Genomic DNA, 13,576 nt, shown 5'->3' on the forward strand with positions numbered 1-13,576 from the left:
ATGTAAGCATGTGATGAAGAAAAAAAGGAGCAGCTACAATTGGTCAAAGGGAAGAAGTGAAGGTTAAAAGTGAGGAGATTTCAAATCAGGTGTCTTTCAAGGGTAGGTAAGGTACTCACACTGTTCCAAAGACCAACAAGGAAAAACTCAGTAAAGCGAATATTGACAACAAAAAATGTTGGAGTACTGCAACTGTAAAACAAAAAAACAACAACAACAAAAAAGGAGGGTGAAAATAACAGCAATTATCTTGATAATAATGAGATGTGTAGCTCATTTAAATACAGTTTAACAGTAGTTTTATGGTCACACTGTAAAAACACACAAAAAAACCCCCAAGAAATCAGATTATAAATGAATACTTGTTAGTGTGTTTTTACTTACCGGATATCTGCTAATAAAAAACAATTTTTAAAAACTGGGGAAATCTGTGCACCAAAGTAAAAAACTCAACAACAACAAACAGGTTAAGCTGGTTAAGATCTGTAACAGGTAAGGATTGTCCCACTTTCTATTAATACCATTCATTAGCACTGGCCAGCAGTCCAAAGGGTGCTGCAGGCACATTAACATTAAATCACACTGCCTTTGATATTTTTTAGATTGCTGATCAGCACTAAGGACTTCCATAAATAACAAGTGGAACAGTAATGGTTTTTCTTCTTTTCAAATGTGTCATTTTGATACAGAGAGATGACGTTTTGGGGGTTAAATCAACAATTACAGAGGGATTTTAACTAATCACAGATCTTCTTATTCTCGCTGGTTAATTGATGCCTGAGGTGTTTGTGTCAGTAAGAAACACTCAAGTATGAACACTGATTTTTGTGCAGATTGTACATACACCAACATTTTTCTTCGTTGCAGTTTGTTGTGTAGTCCAATAGAGGGCACACATTTGCTGTTGACAACATAAATCTGTGAAGCTCCTGTTCATATCCACCAAGAGGCCCACTCTGAAGAAAATGTGCTACGTAATGCTCTTAAAAGAAGGTTGGCACACTCTCACATGTTCAGCATTTAAGCCTGATGACTACATAATACTGCTGCCAGAGGTTTGGTTTTCCTTCTTTTATTTATTCAACGGAACATAAACAAAATGCATTGCATAGCATGTACATGATTCCTCACTGTCTGAGCAGTGATAGAGGCAAGTCTGGGTCAAACTGTACCTTTACGCTAATAATCGCTACTCCTTCAAACCCAAGTGTGCAAGCTGAGCCACTTGCCAGAATCTCATTAAATAAATAAGTAAACACAATCAGCTGGGTGATTTTTAAAAAAAAATCATGCAGGAGGCTATCAGAAAATAAGATGATTTAAACAGTCGACTTTGGTATCACAGCCTCAGATCTTGAGGCACTTGTTGATGATAAGATACAACCCCTCCCCCCCAAAAAACCGGCATCAGTATCTGAAAGCATTGCAAACACGACATAAGTTGTACCTGTACTGTTTCAAGTTTCATGATAAGGCACACACCATTGTTATACTGACTTTGATTACAATCTTTGGTAATACTGCACTCAGGTGCTGCCCCCTATAGCAGCCACAGCAAAAAATAAACAATAAAAAAGCATATCAAATCCATATAAAAGTGAAAAAGAACAAAAACAAAATAGAAAAGATACTGTGGTGTGTCAACATAGAATCATCCCTCGGTCTAACAAGTAATTCCCGACTCTTGTTTACATTCATTTTCTCTTCGGTACTGCACCAAATCAAGACGTACTCTTCCCTTATCCCAAATACAATAATATTGCAAACTACATCTGGACATTAAACACACTGCACTTCCCCATGTAAGCAGGCCGTGTAACATCACACTGAAAAAAAATCCCGATTTTAAACAAATCTATTAATCATCCTATCTCCTGTGCTCAAAGTAACAAATACAAAGTTTGAAAAGCTAAATAAAAAATAATAATAATAACAGAAAAAAAAAAAACAAATGAAACTCTTCAAACTGGGAAAAAAATAAGTGCACAAATCTAAGGTGTGTTTACTTTGGAGGTGTCATTTTAAAAAAAACACATTGAACTAAGACTAAAGTCCAACAGCTGAGCATTCCCTTTGTCTTCTATCCACAGGCTGATTGCTCCAACATCGCATTTGCTCTCTGTCACATTCGCTCACTTTCAAGCCTCAGTGCTCGCTCAAAAGAAAAACTCGATTGCATAATTGTCCCACTGCCTGAGCCTCCCCGCCCCTCCAGTCATACCGCAACCAAATATACATCATGGAATTGATTGTGATATTAAAGAAAAAAAAACAATATCAAACACTTCTATGTACAGTAACAGTATGTACAGTCTGGATTCAGGGTCGGGATCAGAAGTTGAAAAGGTTGATGAAGTCTTGAGGGGAGAGAGATGCCGTGCAGCTCTCTGGGTTGTTGGCTGTGCAGGGATGGTCCGTGTCCTGAGAAGAGAAACAAATCGGGATTAGACGCTTATTGTTTCAACATTTAACCATCAGTTTTTTTTATATCCACTGATCAAGTGCAAAGTGACGAGAGAAAAACATTGTACCTTCCAGAAAAGGATGTGGCAGTGTGAGCAGAAGTGCAGGGTGTCACTGTATTGCTCTCTGTGAGGATAGCAGCGGCTCAGCTTAAAGTACATTTTTTTCCACTCCAGGTGACCTTTATCTGACACCATCAGGCGCTTACGGATCTAAAGAGAGGGAAAACAGACTTTAAAGATGTGACCCGAGGTGAGAAAAATATCCACTTTAATGACAGCTTTCTTGATCATGTCTTTCGGGGCCACAATCACTTCTACACACACACACACTTATAAGAGGAAGGTTTGAGTAGCCCTAATGGAATGGGTTCGCCTCCATACACAAACTGAATCTAAACCACTTTAACCTGTAGAAACCTTTGACTGTAACCTACTTTAGCTTTTAGGTGAGACTCTCTCACTCACTTATTAAGTACAGGCTTTTGAACACGGTGTTGGGTTACTGCAGCGTCACACTGCTCCCATGCGGCCTCCCGTTTTCCAGTCTAGTTTATCAGAGATGCTTAACCTCTTTATTTTAATCGTCTGTACTATGTAGGTTATCTGAACCTTCCACATATGCAAGTGTGTGTGTGTGTGCATTATTATCTACAGCCATAAATTTCTACATGCCTGTCTGTCGGTGAAGTGGTACTGGCAGAGTCTTTTCCACAGCAGCCGGTCTTCGGTGAGGCTCCCCAGCTCAGGACACACTTGGCCCAGGCTGACCAGGTCCCTGCCATCTGACAGCCGCTCCATGATGTTCAGCTGCAGACTGGCAGGCAGGTCGGTCAGAGACATGCCAGTAGATGTGGGCTGAAGGAGAGAAGCGGTGGGGAAAAAAGTCATAAATACAATGGAAATTTGCACTTCAGAGCCCCTTTTGAATTTGGTATTGTGAGCAGATGCTTACCCTGTTGATCTGGATGCTGTCCAGCTGCTGCTGCCACTGAAGGATGTTCTCCATGCGGTGCACCCACATGTTGATGTTCCCCACCAGGACAGACTTGCCCATGTCCTGAACCAGACCGCACAACGAGATGTACAGAGTCTGCAGCAGCTCTTTGATTGGACGGACGTTCTGCTGGTCATCGAGGACTGTGGGAAAAAAATAGCCATTAATCTTAATTGATTAATATAACGATGATCTCAAGTGAAGTTTTAAACCGTGGGTGCTACAGGGAGATTAGCGGCTACCAGGCAAACAGCCAAGTAGACGGTAAAATATTTATTGTGAATCATCAAAAAGCACACTATGAAACCAAATGTTTTGAAGTGGCTGTACTCTCCCCCTGTCACGCTCATAATATTTGGGGAAAAGGTTTCATAACGCTACCTAAACAACCTGAATCTCTGTTTAGCAGAGGGAACATTTAGTTTACACTGTGGCTTGCGGAGAAGTCTGGTGACCGTCAAGTGTTTTTCACTGTGCCATTAAAGCACTGAATTTAATCCTCAGCCTTCTTTAGATGTCGTCAAGGCTAATATCCTCACTACTGGTGCAAACAACAGGGCACAAAGGCGTCACCTTTGCTATACTGACATTATTTGTGTTTATACCTCTCAGAAAGAAAGATGAGAAGAGTCCACTACATTGTACACTTGAGCCAACAAAAAGACAATGAAATAGATTAACTGAGGGGCGAATGTGCAAGAGTCGTGCGTGAAAGAAAAACAGACCGCAGCAGAAAAACAAAAGCCTCAGAAGCACAAAAGACAGAAACTGAGAGGCAAACTAGTTGAGTGAATGCAAGAGAGCAAGAGAAGAGAGACAGGGCTCACCTTTCTGTACTATTCTCTCCAGAATATTCATGTAGTTTTTCTGCGCCACTCCGCTGAGCGAGGGGAGCTGGGACTTGGCGATAAGCTCCAGGAGCTAGAGCAGAGAAAGAAAAGAGACAGAAAGAAAGAAACACAACATAAATTTCATCCTGTCAGCTGCAGAGACTCTCTGTTCCATTGCCTCATTACTTAACGTTTGTTATGCTGCATTCTTACAAAGCCACTTGCACTCCTAACAATAAATATTGTCAAGAACAAATTTGGAGACGTTCCACCTGGTCATTACTCTCCACCGAAATGGGATCCAGCAAGCATGTAACAGCATTCTTGGCTCTGATCGCTCCTGATCGGAGTCTCTTCAGGCGAAGAAGCTACTGGAAAGGTGTTGGACAACAGCCCAGACTGTCAACAACGTCAACCTCCACAAACAAGCTTGACTCCTGATCTTCCTGTCATGTGAATTAGCTGAATCACTTGACAGAGTGTGCGTGTGCGCGCACTTGTGCGTCTGTGTACACTTGTGTGTGTGTACATGTTTGTCTGCGCGGTTGTTGCTGTTGGCTAGCGGACAAACAGTGGGTTCCAGGGTGGCATGTCTGGCATCTAACAGATGCTGTGACATCATGGAGAAACTCAAGTTCCCCCCATTTGCTCAATTCTGACCCCAACATGTGACCTTTGTCTTTATATCAACATACGGTGGGTGACTGTCTGGAACACTGGAGAACAAACTCCCAGGTAGGTTATGAAAATAGAAATCACAGACTTTCCATAGTGGTTATTATTAATCCAACAAACCTGGTTCATGGACTATGCTCAGACTGACTACTGGACATATTCCTACTGTAGGTAGCATCCAGGCAAATCCTACTTAAAAAGGTGATGAATTTGGAGTATTAATATTACACAACTTTGAACTAAATTACTTCCCTATTCCTTTCTCAGCTTCTCTGTCAGCTTTGCCATTTTTAAGCTTCTTCACTCCCTCCTGGCTGCTTTTTTCCATTCTTTCCAGCTCCATTCCTAAAACCTAATCCCATGCCCTTCTTCTTTTAGCAGCTCATCAAGTGTTCCTCTCTTTGTAGAGCAGCCGGGCAGAACAATGTGCGTTTCCGTATCTACTTTTAGCCCCCTGCCGCTCGCTAAACTGCACTTCATAGCTTGGCGTGCTGCTCGTACTTTTCCACAAACACCCCAACAGAATTCGAAACACTGCGTCTTCTTGTTATTGTACGATATTTCTGCTTTGAAAAGTTCATTTTAAGGTTACTGATGACGTCTCCTTGAAATAACCTCCGTTCACCTGCGCGGGGAAGAGAGGTCCACTTGTTGTGTCTTTGTGGGAGAATCTGATCTGTGTAACTGAGACAGAGTTAAATGAACCCGCAAATGCCATCAGACACAACCGGTGAAGAGCGGTGACCTAGGACACCGTGTCCAGACTGGATGCTAGTGTTACACAGCTATATTGTTCTTTGGGCTTACCACACTACACTGCACACAGTCGCTGCGCTAAAAGGCCAATCTCAAACCCCAACAGAGGTAGTAACAAATGGCCAACTCTCTGTGGAAAGCCATCTGCAAAAACTTGTCAATTACCTGCTTATTTTGTATCCTGATATCTCTGGAAAATTATAATGCCAACACACTGGGTTTGTGGGTTTGTGACAGTATATAAAAGCAAAACAGCTACAAAACATGATCCCCTATGAATGAAAAGTTGGTTTGGTATTAGGATGGGAATTTACGTAAGCATAAGACATTCAATGAAAGAAATAGAGTGAAGAGAGATGGCTAAAGAGAGACGAGGTGACAACACAAAAGAAGGAGGCTAATTCTGGCACTGGCAAGTGTGTGCATGTGCGTGTGTGTTTGTGGGTCTGAATCACCTGACAACCACCGGGTCTGGTTTCATAAACCCCCGTCGGGTGGTCGCACCTCACCGCACAGCTGTCACCCCCCCTCACCCACACCAGCACAGGAGAACACAACCACATGTAGCCTCCAGCTCACATGGGAGCACATGTGGGAGAAGTTGGTGTTCAGTTCGGCGCAGTGACACTCTGATGCAGAGGCCTGAATTCCACCGAGAACTGTTTAATATTTATATCCCACACTGCAAATATATAATCAATAACGATGCAGTAGATGAGGGTGATCATCGCCCCCGAGAGGATATTTTTTTCGTCAAGCCATTTGGCATCCCAAGTGTAAACTGCGTGGGCACGTTGGGAATTTTAGGGTCGCCACATAATGCATCTGTTTCACACTTAGAATTCAGACAAATTATGAGTGAGTGTACCGCATTGGGTGGCAAATAGGAAGAGACTTTTAATACAGTTCCGGTTTTAACACAATTTAGGGATGCCAAAGTGTTTTGGCAATCATATTACCACAAACACACACACACACTCCCAGGGTCTGTATCATCAGCAAGAGCCCCTTGTCTGCAGAGCATTGATAAGAGCTCAGCACAGGCCTACACACCCTCTTCACCTTAACCCTTTCTGCCACCAACAACAACATCCCCCATTAACAACCACGGAAGAAGACAAACAAAAGGGACAGTAGAAACTAGAAAGGAAGAAAGAGACGAGAACTCACTCTGACAACGTAATTAAATCTCCTTGTGTCCTTGATGGCGCTGCAGAAATCCAAGCGGTTGAAGGCCTCTCCCAGCGTACAATATCCGTGGCGCTGGGAGAATTTAATTATCAGGGTATTAGATTGCAATCCGTGGCAGGAGTATAGAGTTTTCTCAGCATGTTTACATTAGCAATGATGATATGAAAAGTTGATGTGAAACTAAATGAGTTGCTTTGTTACCTCCTTGGTGCTTCCTTTATGAACATAAATCCACTTTTCCCGGTGGAAATCTGTGGGGACGCAAATGTTTATATTAGTGGCCTGCCCTCATTAAGAAGCATCCAAGCACTGGGAGAAATGCACGAGTACACATCAGAAATAAAAGACAATTTCAGTCGTCATTATTTCTGAAATAGATTTTCTGAAATGTGGTGGAAAATGAATCCTAAACAATATAAGAAGGAAGTGTTCCTCTCATGTTACATAACATCCTCATATGGAACTTAACTTTAGTGTATTATTGTATGACTTCAAACCCTACACATGATATCCTTGGTGTGTTTGTACAATAAGCCAGTGTGTGGTTCTTTTTTTTAACTGTGACTCACAGGGGATCTTGGTGTTGTTGTTCATGAGGTCTTTTTTCCTCTTCTTGGCAGCCATGTCATAGCTTAGAGAGAGCAGCAGGTTCTCCTTGTTGAAACACTCCTCCTCCTCCACTTTGCAGAAGCTGGAGAAAACACAAAGGACACATTTATTTACCAAAAGATGTCATTTGAACGCAGCACAGACTTTCTATGTGGCTTTTTTTGTTGTTTACACTTTGTTAGCTTATCTTCGACTCAAAGCACCAAAACAAAAAGCTACGACATACACTTTGCTCTCACTGTAACCGCATGTCACGTTTAAATGCACAGTTTTCGAGTGTTTTGGAAAGTCGACGCACGTTTTCTTAATCCACCCACTTGTTGTGAGGTTATTATTAGCTCTGTGATTAGCCTGAAAAAGAAACATGGCAGCTAAGAAAACACAAACACACCGACGTGGAAACAACAGTAAAGTTTTTTTTTCTTTTGTCAGCTTGTTTGGACTTTCTTTCTCTCAATTATTTTCTTTAAAAAAGAAAGAAAAGGAAACAAAGTGATGGCGCAGTTAAGAGTTGCGCACTTCGAAAAAAAAGAAGTGTTGTGAGACGTGTTTTTGACCAACCTCTCTACGGAGACGTTGTTGTTTTTATCGTCTGCTGTTGTCTTTTTCCAGCCTTCTTCGGTTTTAACCCAACTCTGACCCGGTGACCTCCAGTCCTGTCCGAGGAAAGGCATCCTGACTCGAGGACAAACTCTTAAAAAAATACAAAAAGTATATGAGGAAGCAGTCCCTGCTTGAGTTAATAGGTGGCCCTGCTACAATGTGTTTCTGGTCTACTGTTGTCATTGCGCAGCTCTTCTTATATCCTCCGAGTCAGAACGCGGAAACACACGAAACTCCGCCCACTTTGAAAACTTCCCTGCAACACGTGTCTTTGTTTATCAACCCGAGCGTTGCAAAACCTCCTGGAGAGAACAGCAGAGGAATCTAAAGTTTTCATGTCATGGAAAGAAGGAGACAGAACACACCGAGGAGATCCATTTAGAAATGTTTTAATAGGATGAATCCTTTTGGAAGCTTTTTTCTCCCTTTTCTTTTTCTTCTTCTTCTTCTTCTATGCAAGGGCTTAGAAGACCATTATGTAACTGTGGGCTGAGGGCTGGAAAGTACATCTGCTCTTGTACTGTACTTAGTTTTGAGGCACTTTTGCTTTAAGGAGGGGAGACCAGGCTTGGTTGGCACACAGCTGCTTTCTGGTTTTTAGAAAGTCACAGAAAACATTTTGAAAAAGCATCATCAACATGTTTTCTTGACCTGCTCTCATTTACTTTCGTAGAACATGTAACTTTTTTGGTCAAGGGTAACATTTGAGTGTTTTAATAACAAAAGTAGGGACCGACCAATTATCACCATATTTTAAAACCAAAATACCAATAAAATAAATGAATAAAGAATATTTGCTACTTTGTCTTTAATGCAGCTGTTTATCTCTCTATCGATGTTCAGACACAGGGACACATTTAGCACCAGAGTCTCTTCTAATTAAACATATGCAAGACATAAACAAAGACATTTTGTGTTGAAGTTTGTTCTAAATTTTGATAATAAGATTTTTAGTAAAAATGAAGTTGCATATACCAAATCAAGGGTTTTGTTAGTGTTGACAGATTTTCACTGTAACTTCAAATGTGTGCTGGTGCCATGTGCAACCTCAGCAGGTGGGGGTGAAAGGACTTGCTCAGATGTCCAGCAGTGGCAGCTTGCACAGCTGACTGTTTCATCAATAGCTCAAGATGAGCCGTTATTAACCCAAAAGCACCGTTGGCCCGTACGGGGATCGAACCCGCGACCTTGGCGTTATTAGCACCACGCTCTAACCAACTGAGCTAACCGGCCTTGAACGCATGCGTTGGTGTTGGGCATCCAGAAACTCGCTTCTGATGTATACTGTGTACTAGTATAGCCACCTGATGATTGTGGTCACATGTTCCTCATAACTTTTATTTCGATTTCAATTTCAATTTTTTCTTTTAAATATTGTGACTGTTTTTAAAAGAACCTTCGTTATTTAGAAACATTTCTGAACCTTAAAAGTGGTGCAGCCATTTGTATTTTAACACTATGCCAGCCAATCCCATAACACATGCACCATTCATGGGGCTGGTTGGCAAAAATACACAATGGGATTTAAATCATGAATAGCCTTATTTTATCAAAACATTTATTCACAATAAACTGCATGTATTTATTTATACCTGAGACTTTAAGCTTTAATTTGATGCTGGTTAGAATATTCTAGCATGAGTCGTGCCAGAGAAATGTGGCTGAGAGTTTGCATGTGTAGTTGTTTTGCAACTATTACTTCTTTTTTCTGTCTGTACACATTTGTTTGCCAACAAGAAACCAGATGCATTATTACAGATTAAGGTCCCTGCATGTCCACACGGGTGCTCTGAGTTGTGGCTGATTAGTATTTGCACATTGTGATGCTGCTACTTCTAGCTAAACAAATGATCTGAGCATTCACCGCTGGCTGTGAGAAACGATCATTCTTATACACGTCCCTGTGCAAGTATGTGATATAATAGAAAAGTGCAGACTTCCTCTAACTTTGCTGCAAACCCTATTCAGGATCACACACAGGATCAAACCTCTGAGCTAAAACAATAGAGTACAGTTTTTAATGCGCTGATGTTGAGGAAAAAATAATTACTTTGCTTATCAGGGCTGGCTTTATGTCTCTGTAAATATAAATGGAACAAAAAACATTCAGGCCTCCCAGCAATATGGCTGCAAAGTCCCCTGATTCTTAGTCACTCCTGGTATTATAAATAGATTGAGTTGTCCTTCAGAGTATTAGGTTGCAGTGTGGATTGTGTAGGGGTATGCGTGTATGCGCGTACAGCCAGGGGTTTACCACTGTATTTCAATTTTCCCAAAACATCACCAATTGATCCATGAAGACTGGATGAGGGGATTTTGTTGATTTTGGCCCGCGCATCGGAAGATAACGTGTAACTAATCCTGTCCAGGCCACTGGGTCAGATGCTATCACCTTAATTAAACACTTGACATGTTTACACACTCATCTGAGAGGCTTTTGGGAAACAAATCTAAAGTTTGTATCTGTTTGTTTATAGCTTTAATGGACTTTCTCATGTCATTTAACCCTGTGCTTTCATAGGAAATGGATAGGACATTTAATGAATGCCTATTTGCCAGAAAGGGGCTTATTTATTAGATTTGCCATCAGCATTTAATAAAAATGACAACAAAAGTGCTTTTAATGTCTCACTTGAAGCCATGCATGATCAGCTGCTGATTCTAAAAATTCTACTGCACAGCAAACACTTTCTTTGTGTGTTCATTCTCAGTAAAACGTTGTAACAGTGGATGTGCACGTGTGTTTGTGTGTATTTTAACCCATGTGGGTGAATGTTTACATGTCTGTCTACGTTAAGGCAGTGAGAGGAGCAAGAAAGAGCGAGAGGAGATTTTCTTGGTCCTCATAATTCACAACAGTCTACACAATCAGCAAAACATGTCAGCAGCAGAGCATGGTGCAAAAACAAATGTCTTCCGAGAATATGCAGACCTGTGTTTCAGCTCATCTGGTGTTTGCACCGGGACACATCAGGTCCTATGTAGCGTGACCTGTTGTGCAGATGTGGCTGATGTGGGTTTTTGTCCTGCAGACTCATGACTGATGGTAACAATCTAATCTGCAGTGCAAGACAGTTCATTTATTTCCTTTGATTCATCAAAAAGTTTCATTTCAGGCTCTGATTAATCAGCAAATTCACCCAAACATTACTGCAATGCTCATCACAGCTTCACCGCTGAAGCTTTTGAGACAGGTGTGCCCATGACTTCATGTCGAAGGCTTTAATGCAACACCCTGATACGTGCAAAAGGTCAAAGAGCTCTGGACACACTGCCTGTTAAAATCTGTCAACAAGACATCACATGAGAATATATGAAGGCACATTGGACAGATTGTATTCTGACGAGGCGAAGTGATCGTGACGTGGAATTGCCGCCGGTGCAGAAGTGATCCATGATGAAACTTGAATCAGTTCCCCATGTGGGTAAACACACAGAGTGCAGTGGTGTGTGTAAAAAGTGGATCTCAAAGACTGAAAACGTATTAGTGTGTGAACTCGAGGGGTTACACAGTCATGTTTATGATGCTGTGAGTCCCTGAAGTCTAATTAATTCTATTTGTAGACTAGGCCAAACTACAGGATGACAGGGAAAGTCCCAGCAAGTGCTCAGTGAGTTGGCAAATGACTGATCGAGGAGGAAGCTGTGACCTAAGACTCTGAAGAGTTTGGGTTTAGTTTATTCTGTGAATGACTAACAATGTTTAAACTCTGTTTGGTCTTAGACCGAGGCAAAGCAGTTTACACGTCTTCTACACTAACAGGAAAAGAAGTCGTCATTTGTTAGAGCTTCTAGTGACGAACGCTGGGGTTTTATCCCACCACCTACATCCAGACTGACGTATCTGAAAAACTATTGGATGCATTGCAAAGAAATTTTGTGCAGACCTTCATGGTCCCACAAAGGCTCAGTTCTTAAGACTCTGATGACTCATTACTTTATACATTTGTACCACCAGCAGGAGATGAGTTTCAATTTAAAATCTCTCAATTGGTTAGATGGCCTCTAAATTTTGTATTCATGCTTCCAGGATGATGCATCCTAATGATTTCCCTGACGACCCATCATGCTCAACTGTTCTTCAACTCTGATGGTAAATATGGTTGGACTATACCATCATTCATCATTCAGTGCGGGTCTGAGGGTCTCCTTCCAGGAAATTCGCTACCCTCGAAACCTACACCTGTCATTGTACCTGCTGAATATCAGCCTGTTGTCGATGTCAGCTCACTGACATTAGCATATAGCTGATATTATGACTGTTCCTACAGCCGTAAGGAGCCAGGCTGTTAGTCTTATTTAAACTGACATGTATAAACTCAGTATATGCATATGTGTAAATAATTCAAGCTGTGAAAACATTTCCAAACATATAAATCTCCCATATGTATGTCAATATTTGTGAGACACATGGACACATGAGACATCAAATTAGAAGCAGTTTTGAAAGGTCAATTATTGAATGACGTTTTTTCCTCTCCCCCCTACCCTGCATCATCTCTGTTGTTGTTGTGATGTTATGACCAGACACGACAGCTGGTGAGTCCTCCACGACCCTCCAAACACCTTAATCACCAACACACACACACAGACAAACAGTCACATATGCACACGGTTACACAAACATACACCTGTTGCTGCTCCTCCTGGGTGAGTTTCATCACTCGCTCAGATTCTCTGTTGTGAAACCCCGGCTGATCAGTTTCTCCGTCTCTCTAGTCTCTTCTCACATCTGCCAGCTTGCATGTGAACTGCCAGGGCCACATGCCTCACGTGGTGTAACATTTGCCCTCTTGTTTGTTTCTCAAAATAAGATCACCTATAGTTTTTCCAGCCCCCCCTCCTTCAACTTTTCTTACCCGCTCCACCCACAGTTGCCCGGACTCCATTCGCTGACAGCAAACCGCTGAAACATCTGACCCAGTGACTTCTGATTTCAAAGAAATGTCCACAGACCCCCATGTGATACTCTCTGGTCACATTATGTTTACTCCATACGAAAGGCTGGCATTTGTGTCTGGAAGTCATTGATGAATGGAATTATGTAATCACTTTAGCTGCTGCTGATCCATACTTTGAAGAACACTTTTAAACGAGAACGTTAATTCTGAATTACTAGCAACACATAATGTCATTTTTGAAAGACAAGAACAACCCTAACCCTACAAATTGTGCTCCGATGTACACTCACGATCACCAGAGCTATTCTATTCTGCAAAATTCCCAGACAGCTAAATCTGGACTTGATATCCATGATGTCTCACACTTTCCTAGTTATCCCCCTTTGATTTCTGCAACACATAAACTTATGTTAGCCAGCTGGAACTTCTCAGGGCACTGGGGGCTTTCATTTCACCTAACACAGGTGGAGCCAGTGATTTCAAACATTTTCCTGCTGGGTGTATATTTCAGGTTCTCCTTTTGAAAATGATATGATTTCTATGTTATCCTCT

General features: G+C 41.6%; 1 protein-coding gene and 1 non-coding gene across 2 annotated transcripts; both read right to left on the reverse strand.

The window, feature by feature from the left end:
- Positions 1–1,056: 1,056 nt before the first annotated feature.
- On the reverse strand, positions 1,057–8,291 carry fbxo32 (F-box protein 32). The gene is made up of 9 exons (XM_008276979.1): positions 8,082–8,291; positions 7,481–7,602; positions 7,113–7,162; positions 6,891–6,983; positions 4,287–4,380; positions 3,418–3,602; positions 3,138–3,320; positions 2,532–2,675; positions 1,057–2,421 (listed from the first exon to the last, which is right to left on the reverse strand). The coding sequence occupies exons 1-9, from the start codon at positions 8,192–8,194 to the stop codon at positions 2,332–2,334; spliced, it is 1,074 nt and encodes a 357-aa protein (XP_008275201.1). The 5' UTR covers positions 8,195–8,291; the 3' UTR covers positions 1,057–2,331.
- Positions 8,292–9,282: 991 nt separating this feature from the next.
- trnai-aau (transfer RNA isoleucine (anticodon AAU)) lies at positions 9,283–9,356 on the reverse strand. The gene has a single exon. It is a non-coding gene; the product is annotated as a tRNA-Ile (tRNA).
- Positions 9,357–13,576: the final 4,220 nt, after the last annotated feature.

Source organism: Stegastes partitus, unplaced genomic scaffold, assembly GCF_000690725.1.
Source record: "Stegastes partitus isolate 25-593 unplaced genomic scaffold, Stegastes_partitus-1.0.2 Scaffold85, whole genome shotgun sequence".
In the NCBI taxonomy this organism is placed as follows: Eukaryota; Metazoa; Chordata; class Actinopteri; family Pomacentridae; genus Stegastes; species Stegastes partitus.